General features: G+C 41.6%; 1 protein-coding gene across 1 annotated transcript in view; it reads right to left on the bottom strand.

Annotated features, from left to right (window-relative positions):
- Positions 1 to 14651, bottom strand: part of mylka (myosin, light chain kinase a) — a 184388-nt gene that overhangs the window by 24812 nt on the left and 144925 nt on the right. The window contains exon 20 of the mRNA XM_055148384.1: positions 1505 to 1552. Coding sequence (XP_055004359.1) covers positions 1505 to 1552 — 48 coding nt within the window. The remainder of the gene's footprint in view (positions 1 to 1504; positions 1553 to 14651) is intronic.

Below are 14651 nucleotides of genomic sequence, written 5' to 3'. Positions count from 1 at the left end.
TGAAGTCATGTTATAATGTTGTTGCTCTTTTCATTCTTGTGATGTCATGAAGCAAATATTGGCATCTCCAGGACTGCAATTATCCAAATGATTCTAGTGAAAGTGTATGGAGTTTAAAAACACAGTGGAGCACTTCCTGTATTGACACATAACATAACAAGGTGGAGGTGGAGCGTTTTTTTAATAAGAACTCTAAATATGCAGGGTTTGTGTGTTAACTCTTTGGGCGCCAGAGGTTTTTTCCTAAAACGTTCAATTTTGACATCTTAGTCCTGGATGAGTCCTGGTTCAGTCCAGGTTTAGTCCTATTTTCATCCTGGTTTAGTCCTGTTTTAGTCCTGGTTTAGTCCTATTTTCATCCTGATTTAGTCCTGGTTTAAGTACTGGTTTAGTCCTGGTTTAGTCCTAGTTTTTAGTCCTGTTTTATTCCTGGTTTAGTCCTGTTTTAGTCCTGTTTTAGTCCTGGTTTAGTCCTGGTTTAGTCCCATTTTCATCCTGATTTAGTCCTGGTTTTAGTCCTGTTTTAGTCCCAGTCCTGGTTTAGTCCTATTTTCATTCTGGTTCAGTCCTGGTTTAGTCCCATTTTCATCCTGATTTAGTCCTGGTTTAGTCCTGGTTTAGTCCTGGTTTAGTCCTGGTTTAGTCCCATTTTCATCCTGATTTAGTCCTGGTTTAAGTACTGGTTTAGTCCTGGTTTTAGTCCTGGTTTAGTCCTATTTTCATTCTGGTTCAGTCCTGGTTTAGTCCTGGTTTATCCTCCTGGTTTAGTCCTGGTTTAGTCCCATTTTCATCCTGATTTAGTCCTGGTTTAAGTACTGGTTTAGTCCTGGTTTAGTCCTAGTTCAGACCTGTTTTAGTCCTGTTTTAGTCCTGGTTCAGTCCTGGTTTAGTCCTATTTTCAGTCCTGGTTTAGTCCTGGTTTAGTCCCATTTTCATCCTGATTTAGTCCTGGTTTAAGTTCTGGTTTAGTCCTGGTTTAGTCCTGGTTTAGGTTTAGTCCTGGTTTAGTCCTGGTTTAGTCCTGGTTTAGTCCATTTTCATCCTGATTTAGTCCTGGTTTAGTCCTGGTTTAGTCCTGGTTTAGTCCCATTTTCATCCTGATTTAGTCCTGGTTTAGTCCTGGTTTAGTCCCTGATTTAGTCCTGGTTTAGTCCTGTTTTAGTCCCATTTTCATCCTGATTTAGTCCTGGTTTAGTCCTGGTTTAGTCCCATTTTCATCCTGATTTAGTCCTGGTTTAAGTTCCTGGTTTTAGTCCTGGTTTAGTCCTGGTTTAGTCCATTTTCATCCTGGTTTAGTTTAGTCCTGGTTTAGTCCTGGTTTAGTCCTGGTTTAGTCCTGGTTTAGTCCCATTTTAGATCCTGATTTAGTCCTGGTTTTAGTCCTGGTTTAGTCCTGGTTTAGTCCTGGTTTAGACCTGGTTTAGTCCTGGTTTAGACCTGGTTCAGACCTGGTTTAGTCCTGGTTCAGAGCGGAAGCCCCTGCACGTGCTTCATTCACTTTTACCTTGTTTTGGAGGTGTTTTCGGCGTGGGCTTCTTTATCCTGGCTTCACCTGTAAAAAAAAAAAACACAAGTCAGTCAGATTAAACTTGAGACTTCGAGGTCACAAGGAGGACACGGTTCACATGTTTTTACAGCGCACGCAGCGGCGAACGGAGGCGAGCGAGGACCAAGAATGCAGGAGAGACTGTCCTATGCCCTTATATGGCCGTCCCAAAAATAGCCCTGTGTTCAGATGGCTGCAGGGGAAGAATCTCACTCTGAAATATGAAATGTACAGGCTTTAAATAAACCTCTTTAAATAAAATGTGGTCTTCTCTTGGCCCCGCCCCTCAGTGGAAACATAAACACGCGAAAACTTCCAACACGAGTTATTTGCGCTTTAAGGAAAACTCGGGCAAAGCTGAATGTATAACGCAGAATCTGTGTGTCAGTCGTTCATTCGTTTTTTCAATATAAAACCAAAAATAAGAAAATGAAAAAATAACAGTTTTCTTCATTATTTGTCTCCAAAACCAAAATGAAAAAACAGATAATGATTTGTTTTTTTTCAGTTTTCGATTTTGTGTTTAAATGAATAATGGAAAAAAAACGGAGAACGGACATTTCGAGTTTACGTGACTTGAACTGTGATGCCGGACTGAACCAGGACTAAACCGTTTTCAGTCCTGGTCTGGTCCCAGTCTCAGTCCCGGTCTCAATCACAGTCTGGTCCTGGTCTGGTCCCGGCCTCAGCCCTGGCCTCAGTCCCGGTTTCAGCCCAGGTTTCAGTCCTGGCCTCAGTCCCGGCCTCAGTCCCAGCCTGGGCCCGGTCTGGTCCCGGTCTCAGTCCCAGTCTCAAACAAAGTTTGGTCCTGGTCTGGTCCCAGCCTCAGTCCTGACCTCAGTCCCGGCCTTAGTCCCAGCCTTAGTCCCAGTCTCAGTCTTGGTACTGTTCCCAGACTCATTTCTGGTCTGGTCCTTGTCTAAGTCCTGGTACTGTTCCCTGTCTCAGTTCTGGTCTGGTCCTGGTCTAAGTCCTGTCTAAGTCCCGGCCTCAGTCCCGGCCTCAGTCCCGGCCTCAGTCCCGGCCTCAGTCCCGGCCTCGGTCTGAAACAAAGTCTGGTCCTGGTCTGGTCCCAGCCTCAGTCCCGTCAGTCCCGGACCTCAGTCCCGGCCTCAGCCCCGGCCTCAGTCCCGGTCTGGGCCTGGTCTGGTCCCGGTCTCAAAGAAAGTCTGGTCCTGGTCTGGTCCCAGCCTTAGTCCTGACCTCAGTCCCAGCCTCAGTCCCAGCTTCAGTCCCAGGCTCTGGTCTGGTCCCAGTCTCAGTCCTGGTACTGTTCCCAGTCTCAGTTCTGGTCTGGTCCTGGTCTAAGTCCTGGTACTGTTCCCGGTCTCATTTCTGGTCTGGTCCCGGCCTCAGTCCTGGTACTGTTCCCTGTCTCAGTTCTGGTCCTGGTCTAAGTCCTGGTCTCAGTCCCGGTCTCAGTCCCGGTCTCAGTCCCGGCCTCAGTCCCAGCCTCAGTTCCAGTCTGGTTCCGGTCTGGTCAAGGTCTCAGTCCCGGTCTCAAACAAAGTCTGGTCGTGGTCTGGTCCCAGCCTTAGTCCTGACTTCAGTCCTGACTTCAGTCCTGGCCTCAGTCCCAGCCTCAGTCCCAGGCTCTGGTCTGGTCCCAGTCTCAGTCCTGGTACTGTTCCCGGTCTCAGTTCTGGTCTGGTAAAAACTCTTTTATTTCGTTTTTTTTTAATGTATGTATTTGTTTTCGGTTTTTGGATTTCTTGCCAAAATGTTGCATACTGTGGCTTTAAAATGTTATGTCATACTGCTGCGCCTTCCTGTCAAAGTATAACATTCATATTATATATATATATATATATATATATATATACATCATATAACATAACATCACTTTGTTTGACAATATGTAACAATATCCAAGTCTCACGATACGATGTCGTCACAGTCTGAATCTCACGATACCATATTTATTACGATATTTTCTGGAGGTGAACAAAAGTGTGAATATGCTTCGTTTTCCTCTTAAAATACCTTGACAAGACTTAATCGAAAGAACTAAGACTTAAAAGTGTTAGAACTGTTATTTCTTCTTGTAGTCTACACTAAAATGGAGCAAAGGATCATGGTCTATGTAGTTCCCTCTGTTTTTTAGCTACTGCTGCACCATAACTCTTCATTTAAGCAAAGTGACTTGTAATTCGATATATTGTGATGGTCCACGGTATTATTATTACAACTCTGATGATACGATATCACGATATTTCAGTTTTAATGAATGCTAAAGCTCCAGCGCGCCCCGTAGAAGCAACAACATGACGACTCCTATATGGTTTCAGTGGCAGTGGCAGTAGTGAGTGTATTAATAGCAGGATGTGGGGAGGACATGCTGTTACTGTGTTGACAGACGGTGGTCTCAGTCCCATCATGTCATCACACTCACACGTACTTAGTGCTGTGATAAATAGACTGATGATAAGCCACTATACAGGTCAATGGGGTCATATGAAGGGATTAGAGAATGGATAAAGTTTGGTAGAGATATTCAGGAAGCAATAAAAGAGGGAGGATGATCAGTAATAAAAAAAGATGTAATTTAAACATTGACTGTTTTATAAATTACCTACAGATTAAAAAAGAGGGTGTGACCATCTCTGAAATGAGCAGTACAGCTATTGTGCAATGTCCCAGTCAAATAAACACATAAATAAACAAAAAGATAAATAATCAGTTAGTTTTATATATTATCATGTTGCCTCAATACAAAAAAAATCACTGAAAGGGAAAGGATCAGTACACGATACATATTTCAATGAATCAGAGCTCCTAAAAAAAACATTTTTTAAATGTCATTTTCAACTCTAACTTTTCTGATACAGGGCCTGTTATCTGCTTGTAATCATGGAACATTTTCTAAAATGTTCCACAATATGGAATTAATCTTTATCTCTTAATATAGAACAGAAGGTGATCCCACTAGGCCAGGCATGTCCAAACTATGGCCCATGGGCCAAATGCGGCCCTCAGACAAATCTTTGTTGGCCCTCAGGCTTCCAGGTAAATTGGCCCAAATGACCTTGCATCAATTAAAAATGAACTTTTTACTACAAGTATTTTGAAAATCTACCTTGATAAAGCTCATATTTAATGTTTAGTGTGTGGTTTTAAGGATCTTAGCATGAAAATGATGGATCATTCTAACGTGTTAAACATGCGCATATTTCAATTATTCACTGTATTGAGCACCAGTCCATGACCTTCGATCGGCCCTCTGCTTCATCTCTGGTTAGATATGTGGACTTTGATGAAAAAGTTTGGACACCTCTGCACTAGGCCATACTGCGGATCAGATCTGGCACACAGCACCAATGCAACGTATTTGTGTGCATATAAAACCTCTGTAACTGAATTAATGCAAGAGAGACAAGCTTAATGCCATATTGAGGAACATTTTGGATCTCCATGGAGAGAATGAGATGGCAAAACCTTCCTCACAAAAGTTAAATAATGCACATTTAACCCAATTTCACTCATTTCACTCTCATTCATCTACACTGCAAGGTGGAAGAATATACAAAGGAATGCTGTACACTATGAAACTTTCAGGGTTTGACACCTGCTTGTCACAATAAAATTGTTGTTGCTTTCACCAGAGTGTTAAACAGTATGGCATTAAACTAATCTGTCTTACATTTATCCAGTTACATATGTTTTACAGCTCATAAAGACCTCAGAAACATGCATTATTACTGTGAGTAACCTGGCCTCTCCACAGATCTGTAACTTTGCCTTGTCTCCATTGAGGTAGACATGTTAAGTGCTTGCCTAAACTAAATATATCTATACATCTATATATCTATCTACACCTATATCTATATCTATATCTATACCTATATCTATATCTATACCTATATCTAGATTTTTTTTTAAGCTTTTAGGACATTGGCCATCTGACTGACTGCATTTTTTCACTTTTACATTGCTGTTCCTTGCATTTTCACCTCTATAAGAACTTTGGTGTGTGTTTTCTGTTTCATTTAAATGCCATACTGTGGAATATTCCAGGCAAAGCAATAAAATCTCCATGAAGAGAAGCAGGTGACGGACCCTCCAACAGAAAAGTTAACTAAACACTAAACCCATAGTGAGTGCAGGGCAACACGTCCCGCTGTTGTCTAACCTCAGTCAAACTCTGGAGGAGAGGATACAGTGCACTTTTAATTAAAAAAAAAAGGTCCAGTCTAATGGAATTGTAACGTTTGACAAATAAATAATAGTGGTGAGAGGAGATATATCTACAGCACAAGTCAAAAGTTTGAAAACACCATACATCTTGCATATATTTGATGTATGTGTTGTATCGAAACTGTAGAAAGTAGTAAACAAAGAAAAAACCTGAAATGAGAAGGTGAGTCCAAACTTTTGACTGGTGAAGAATAGCACTGTGTGTAATTATGAACATTCTCCAGGAAGTATCTTCACCAGAATCCTCAACACAGCAGCAGCTCTGAGCTCTGGTTCAGATGAGACGGGTCAACCTTTTCCACCAGCTTTAAGAAACACCAATAAACAAAGCACCAATAAATACGGGCAAGTATTTATCACACTGTGGAGAATAAAACCTGTACACTCACATCATCATTTAACATTCAGATATGGGTTAAAGGGCTCATATTACACTATTTTCTGATCCGTTATACATCAAAAACAGACCCAGAGTTATGCTTTGATTCACTGACACATGTTTAACACACAAACCCTGCGTGTTCAGACTGTGTTCTTCTCTCAAACACAAAACCTGTTCCACCTACTGATGTCATATGGAAAAAGTTTGTTAGGTTTTTTAACTCTATACACCTTCACTAGAATCATTTGAATAATTTCAGCCCTGGAATTGCCGATCTCTACTGAAATAAAGGTAAAAGGTAGACTAAAGGGTTACTCAAATGTGTATGTGAATAAACCAAAACACAGCTCCAGGTCTGTGTTTGAGGAGGTAACGACATTATAACCAGGCCTAAAGCTCACAAGAGTTAATGTTGCGTCATACGGGACCTTTAATATAGGTTAGTTTAGGGCAGGGGTGGGCAAACTTTTTGACTCGTGGGCCACAAAGGGGTCTAAAATTTGACGGAAGGGCCAGACCAGGAGCAGATGGATGGAGTTTTTTGGTAATCCACCTTGTAAAAGAAAAAAATAACATGGTATATGTAGAAAAAATATCCAATGTTACTGAAATATCCCATAATTGAAAATCATTACAAAACATAACAAAATATCTGTCTTTCGAGTCCCACGGTATTTGCTATTTAATGAAATGGCTTTTAGACGCGCTCTTAAGCCTCCAGCCCCATCAAAAAAAGGCCGCGTGCCCCAAAATCCAGAGCGCCGTATACACGAATCCACTCGGGTGTCCCAGCACGACTTCAGTAAACTACAAAGCCGCACCACCCGCAGAACACGCGAACACACACGGAGCAGACAGCGACCGCACAGCGAAAAACATCCGCAGCCACACTCATCACTCCACGCCGACGAGGAACGGAACGGAGGAACGAACTGAAAAAGCGAGCTGCAATGTGCCGCTTCTAGACACAACTGAACAACTGAGTCACTGCGAACACGCCGACAATCCAGCGGTCCCAGACAGCACCCTCCCTACACGCCACAACTGAACAAAGCCCAGAGTCACCGTGAACGCGCCAAAGTCCGACTGAGCCATCTAAGGCTACCTTCAGACTGCAGGGCTTAACGCTCAATTCAGATTTTTTTGTGAAATCCGATGTTTTTGCGAGCTCGTTCACATTTCCAATTAAATGCGACTTGTATGTGACTCCAGTGTGAACATTAAACGGCCCAAAAGTGTCCCGCATGTGCACTGGAGACACGACGACGTCAACCGCAGCGAGCGTGCTCTGTGTTTACGGAAGTTGTCCAAACATGGACGCGAGCATTGAGCACCTGGAGATTTTAAAGTTTCTCTCGTACCGGAGCCAGAACATGAACAACTTACTTGTTTTAAGGAGGAGATTGAGAAGGAGAAGGACGAGGTTTTTGGCCGTGGTGTTTTGTGGGGCAGTGGCGGCGACGTCCGTTGAAAGGAACGTGTGGATGTGGAGACGTAGCCAAGAGTGGTGAGTGGTGATGTGCTTCGCTTCAGTGACACGGAGTTCATTAACAATTTTCGCCTACTTCAGCGCAGAATAGTGACGTTTGTAGCTTGTTAATAACGTGTAGGTCGGATGAATGCGCTTTGGCCGTTCAGACTGAAGTCGCATGTCAAAAGATATGTATATATGTATCGGTTTCAGGACCACATATCGAAGTGGCCTGGGTCACATTTAAAAAAAATTAAAATCGGTTCTTTGTCATTCAGACTGTCCTTAAAAGATCAGATACAGGTCACATAGGGGCCAAAAAATTTGATTTGGGTCACTTCAGGCTGCAGTCTGAACGCAGCCTAACTGTTGTGTTTCCTTTAAAGTCTGGTGCGGTTTATTTGTGAAAAAAGTTCGAAAATAGATCATTCAATGACAGTGCGTTTTATAATCTAGGTCGCCTCAGAGCCCGGAAAATACAGTATTCAAATTCAGCAGGCTGGATTAAAAAGATTAAAGGGCCGCACATGGCCCCCGGGCCGTAGTTTGCCCACACCTGGTTTAGGGTTTTGTTTCAGATTAGACAGGTAGTGACTATGGTAAAGGTCAGGATCTGCATGAAATTAATATCAGTGTAATGTCTCCACAAATCAACAAGAACTACTTTGATTTGTTTAATGGTTTAATTTCATTCAATCATAAGTCATGTCCTTGGATAGAAAACCGACATTTCCTAAATTCCTGAAACACGCAAGTCTGAACAAAAGGTCAAAGGTCATGAAGTTTGTAGCAGTGTCAGAAAAGGCTAAGAGAATCATTTAAGTGGACATATCACACATTCTTGTCACTTTTATACATGCTGTTTACAGTGTTGGGAAAGTTACTTTTAAAATGTATTCCCCTACAGATTACAGATTACATACCCCAAAATGTAGTTTGTACATAATCCATTAAATTACTTAAAGTGAGTAATGTAATCTGAATACTTTGGATTACTTTAATTTGCTGTAGAGAAGCAAAGAGGAGGATACTGTAACATAAGATATTTTGTCTGCTAAAAGAAAATGAAAAGCCCAGTCTTTCCTTATAATATATAATATTATTGACAGAAGAGGAGGAGACACATCATCCCAGCATGGTTTAGTCCTGTTAAATCCTGTTTTAGTCCTGTTTTAGTCCTGGTTTAGACCTGACCTGTTTTAGTTTAGTCCTGGTTTAGTCCTGGTTTAGACCTGGTTTAGACCTGCTTTTAGTCATGTTTTAGTCATGTTTTAGTCCTGGTATAGTCCTGTTTTAGTCCTGGTTTAGCTCTAGTTTAGACCTGGTTTAGATCTAGTTTAGACCTGCTTTTAGTCATGTTTTAGTCCTGGTATAGTCCTGTTTTAGTCCTGGTTTAGCTCTAGTTTAGACCTGGTTTAGATCTAGTTTAGACCTGCTTTTAGTCATATTTTAGTCCTGGTATAGTCCTGTTTTAGTCCTGGTTTTAGACTGGTTTAGTCACGGTTTTAGACCTGGTTTCAACCTGGTTTAGATCTAGTTTAGATCTGCTTTTAGTCCTGTTTTAGTCCTGTTTTAGTCCTGGTTATAGACCTGGTTAAGACCTGGTTGAGATCTAGTTTATACCTGGTTTAGTTTACGGGAATGAGTGGAATTACCGGGGGGAAAAACAAACAAACAAACAAAAAAAGGGATACAGCCCAAAATGTAAAAACAGTAAAATACCGCCGTGTAATCCATTTATTTCAACAAAGTAACTGTAATCCAATTACCACTCACTGAAACAGTAACTGTAACTGAATACAGTTACTCATAATTTGTATTCTGATTACGTAACTCCGGTACATGTAATCTGTTACTCCACAACACTGGCTGTTAATCAACTTTGCATTTTTACTTTTTTTTTTAAAGACAATTTTGGAATAGCAAAGCACTAAACAAACTCCCCATTTCTAATCGATTTAAGATTTGTGTTAGAGTTCACGCTGCAATGGAAAAAGCGATTTAACAGCCATTTAGCGAGGTGATCACAATAATGTATCCATGTGTTTGTCGTTATAAACTGTGTGGGAAACTTTGGGGTTTTCGATCTATCGGAGTGAACTCTGAGCGCTCGGAGAAAGACAAACTCACAAACAGAATTAAAGTGGAACTAAAGCATCTCGTTTTCTTTTATGAGATTAATCTGTTTGCACACGGTCCCTGTTAAAATAAACAATATATTAAACTAAATCAATAATTTGTTACTGCACTGTGTCTATGGTGTTTTAACAGTATTGTGTATGGTTCCTAGTCTTTTTTTTGGCAACTGTCGAGCTAAAAAAAACTGTCAAAAGCTGAGTGTGCTGCTTCCAGTGCACAGAGAACTTTCAAGTACTATGTGACATCACGCAGGACTACACTGATCACAACCAGGTGTTTCCTCCTCAGTTCCCAGTTTAGCAGCTCTATTTGCAATGTGGTTGTGGGCGGAGTTTAGAATCCGACAATGACATTTCCACTTTTCATGACTTTTCCAGGATTTCCATGACCGTGGGAGATCCGTGTATCATTTGTTCATTTGTTTTTCAAAATAAAACCATAAATAAGAAAAATTTTTAAAAACAACTGTTTTCTTCATTATTTGTGTCCAAAACTAAAGTGAAAACAACGGATAATGATTCGTTTTTTCAGTTTTCGATTTTGGGTTTAAATTAATAATGGAAAAAACGGATAACGGCCGTTTCCCGTTTCCGTGACTTAAACTGTGATGATGGACTTTTGCGATGCTTACGGACTGAACCAGGATTAAAACAGGTTTAAACCAGGGCTGAACCAGGACGGGCCCAGAGGTGCACCCGCATAGACTGTTGGGTGATCAGGACTGAGACCGGGACCAACCGGGGACCAGACCAGGACTGAGACCAAGTCCAGACCCTGACCAGGACCAGGACCAGGACCCAGGATTGAGACAGGCCCAGACCGGGACTGAAACCGGGACTGGGACCAGACCAAGACTGAGACCAGGCCAGGCCTGAGACCGGTTTAGTCCTGGTTTAGTTCTGGTTTAGACCTGGTTTAGTCCTGTTTTAGTCCTGATTCAGTCCGTACGCGGCACTAAAGTCCGGCATCGCAGTTTAAGTCACGGAGACGGGAAATGGCCGTTATCTGTTTTTTCACGTTGATTTTGGAGACTATAGACAAAAACAGTTGTTTTATCGTTTTCTTATTTTTGGTTTTATTTTGAAAAACAAATGAACGAATGATACACAGATTGTTTAGGTGTTTAGTGTTTGGAACAAGTGTGAAAGATGTAAAATGCAACTCTAGCAATGTCTTTGATAAGAGAACAATGTCAGAAGAGAATTAAAAGCTGCATGATGTGTCCTCTTTAATATCAAATGACATCTGGAATACTCTGTGGAACATAACTTCCATCTCCAGATGACCGATCACTTTTGGCTGTGACAATTTGTGCTCACATTACAATGGACACGACTCATGTACAGCTGTGTGTGTCAAGTGCAAATAAATATAAATGCTGCACCTTGGAACATTCCAGAAAAAGCGACAACATCTCTGTGAAGACAAGCCTAACCAAAGTTACTCAGTGCATTTTCAAGCTATATTTGAACCACTGTATTGTATAGTCCAATGAGGTTCATTTGGTCTTCCGATATTTTATGTTATTAGGTTCTTTTTTCAGACCTAGAGTTTTGTTTCATACCTGACAGTTTGGACTGCTCACTAGTGGTCTTCCTCAGAGTGGTCACGTGATGTTGCTGTGACGTGTCTCTCAGCTGATTTAAACTGGTTTTGGTGCTGTCTTCCTACCGGTGGAGGCAGGACGACAGCGCCACCTGGACAGTATCCCAGGAGTGTGAGCGTAAAAAAAGCCCCCTCGTCCCGGTTTATAGTCCTGCGGGCACGTTTCCTTATTTCGATTGCCTCTTTAATCCAGCGGGGATATTTGTTTTTCTCTATTCCAATGATGGAACAAACTGGTATGGAGCAAACATCATTGGGACTAGGGATGGGCATTCGATGAAATTTTCTTAATCGATCGTCGGAAGAATTAACGATCGATTATCGATTAATCATTAACGTTTTTATATTAAAATGATCATCATTATTATTACTATCTGCACTACTAATCTGCATAAATAAATTCAACTTTACGACATATAAACCGTAACGACTCTAGAGCCACATCAATCCATTTGACATTATAATGTGTTTAATTCAGTTTTGTGCAACTCTCACAAACAAAACTTAAAACCGCATCGCTAATTTGCATAAACTAAGTGAAGGTAAAACTACAGCTCTTGTGTCGCTGATGTGGTTCAATTTCTGTTGGATTAAAAGACATGACTCAGTGGAATACAGGTTAGTGTGACCAGATTTGCCTTTGTCAAAACCAGGACACCGTACGGGGGGAGGGAGGTGGGGACTCGTCATCGACATTGCGCGACTCTCACCTGGTAAAACTTTCTCCCACTGGACACAGAAACATATGTGCTGCTTTGTACACTGTGCACATGGACTCACACTTGTCCCGAACTCAACGGAAAGCGTGGAATTTCTTGTACAAATCATCGTTAAATACGCATTTGTGCTTCGGTACGTTGCAGGATGACCGAATGTTTCTGTTTGTGTCTCGCTCCTTCTGAGTGCAGAGAGACACATGTACGGACCCCTGTTTGGTCACGCGACGCACAGCAACCTACATTCGGTTTGTCGATTAACGTTAACGTAATCGATGAAATTCTTAATGATCAATTATCGATTAATCATGCCCATCCCTAATTGGGACAGAGGAAAACAAACATCGCCCGGGATACTGTCCTGAGGAAGTCGGACTGCAGATGGCGCTGTCGTCCTGCCTCCACCGGTAGGAAGACAGCGCCAAAACCTGTTTAAATCAACTGACCAGACACATCACAACATCACGTGACTCTGAGGAAGACGCTAGTGAGCACTCGAAATTGTCAGGTATGAAACAAAGCTCTAGGTCTGAAAAAAGAACCTAATAACATACACTGTATTGTATTTCAGCTTATATCCTGTCTTACTGTCGGCCAATGACAATTTTTACTTCTCAACAAATCATTCTTAAGGTTATTCATCAACAAACTTTCTTCCCCTCCATCACTCTTCTGTTTCAGCTACAATTTTCCACTGCACCATTTGCTTCTGTCCACGGAGATGCTGTTTCTTTCTTGTAGGCTCATGTTCGTTTGAGTTATTACGCTCAAAACTACATTAAAAACATTCATTCTGTTAGCAGGGTCATCGCTCCACAGATCTGACCCGTGACTTGGCCTGGTGGCATCGGCCGCTCGTCTCCAAGATATGTTTTATTCCATACTGCGGAACAGACGCACGCATTCGTATCATGCTTTTGTATATTTATGGAAAATTGTGGTATGGGAGCATGGGTGACGTAGGCCTGTGGCTTGAACGTTGGGATAGGGCCTGGGAAAGATCACTAGATTACTCAAACATGCGTATATAAAACCACTGCAGGCGTGTGTTTTCGACGTGGGAACAACATAATAACATGGTAAAAAGCTTTAAAAAGTCACGCAAATTGACAGATTTTTATGTAGTGCTTTTTTACCTTCAAGGCACTGAAAGCCCAGGGAGGGTTAAGTGTCTTGCCCAAGGACACAATAACAGCATTAATCTCTGGGAGCTCTCTAAAGATGCACTGCACAGCTTCTCCGGTCGAGGGTTCGCTACCTACTTGTCCGGAATGTTCCATAGTATTACATTAAACACAGCCATCTAGTATTTATGCGTTATCGGTGTTTCTATTGCACAAAAATACAATAATTCCTTCTGTAAAAAGGTCGACTCTCCACAGATCTTAACTCAGGGTTCCCACTCTTTTTCACTGACAAAATTTCAAAACTTTTCCATGACTTTTTCATGACCTGAAGTGAATTTTCCATGACTTGACGGCACCTACATGTGTATTGGGTTAGGGTTAGGGTGAATTGATCAGACTTTTAGGGCTAAATATGAAACGTTAACTGTTTCCACTCCACTTATAGTTTGGTTTTATAGTTTTTAAACATTCAAAATCCTGTCAGTGCATTTATTGTCGTCTCTTTTAAACAAAAGGCGCAAACATTCAGAAATAATTAGAATAGTCTAATGAAAACTTAACAGAACGCTGTAGATGCCTGAAAGAGATACTAAAAATCCATGACTTTTACAAAACTTTCATTTAATTTACGAAATTCCATGACTTTTCCAGGTCTGGAAAATGACATTTTTACAATGACATTTCCAGGATTTCCATGACTGATGAAAAGGATAACGAAAATTTCCCGTTTCTGTGACTTAAACTGCAATGCTGGACTTTTGCGGCGCATACGGACTGAACCAGGACTAAATCAGGACCGGAACCAGACCGGGACTGAGACCAGGACTTAGACCGGGACCAGACCAGGACTGAGGACGGGACTGAGTCTGGGACCAGACCAGGACTGAAACTGGGACTGAGGCCTGGACCAGACCAGGACCAGACCAGGCCTGAAACCAAGACTGAGACCAGGACCAGACCGGGCCTGAGACCAAGACTGAGACCAGAACCAGACCGTGATTGAGACCAGGACTGTGACAGGGATCAGACGGACTGAGACCCGGGACTGAGACCGGGACTGAGTTTGGGACCAGACCAGGACTGAAACTGGGACTGAGGCCTGGACCAGACCAAGGCCAGACCGGGACTGAGATGGGACCAGATCAGGACTGAAAACGATTTAGTAATGGTTTAGTCCTGTTTTAGTCCTGATTCAGTCCGGCATCTCAGTTTAAGTCATAGAACCGGGAAACGGTTGAAACGGTCGTTATCCTTTTTTTTTTTTTTTCATTTTTCATTTAAAAACAGAATCAAAAACTGAAAAAACAAATCATAATCTGTTTTTTCATTTTGGTTTTGGAGACAAATAATGCAGAAAACAATTGATTTTTCATTTTCTTATTTTCACTTTTAAATTGAAAAACGAATGAACAAATGAAACACGGCTTGTGGTAACCCTTTGTGCACGATCTCTTGTGTTAGGTTTAAATCT

Source organism: Boleophthalmus pectinirostris, unplaced genomic scaffold (genome assembly GCF_026225935.1).
Source record: "Boleophthalmus pectinirostris isolate CB_2022bp ecotype Guang Dong unplaced genomic scaffold, ASM2622593v1 HiC_scaffold_1, whole genome shotgun sequence".
NCBI classification, from domain to species: domain Eukaryota; kingdom Metazoa; phylum Chordata; class Actinopteri; order Gobiiformes; family Gobiidae; genus Boleophthalmus; species Boleophthalmus pectinirostris.
The sequence above is the reverse complement of the archived record's forward strand: the minus strand, read 5'-3'. Positions and strand labels throughout refer to the sequence as shown.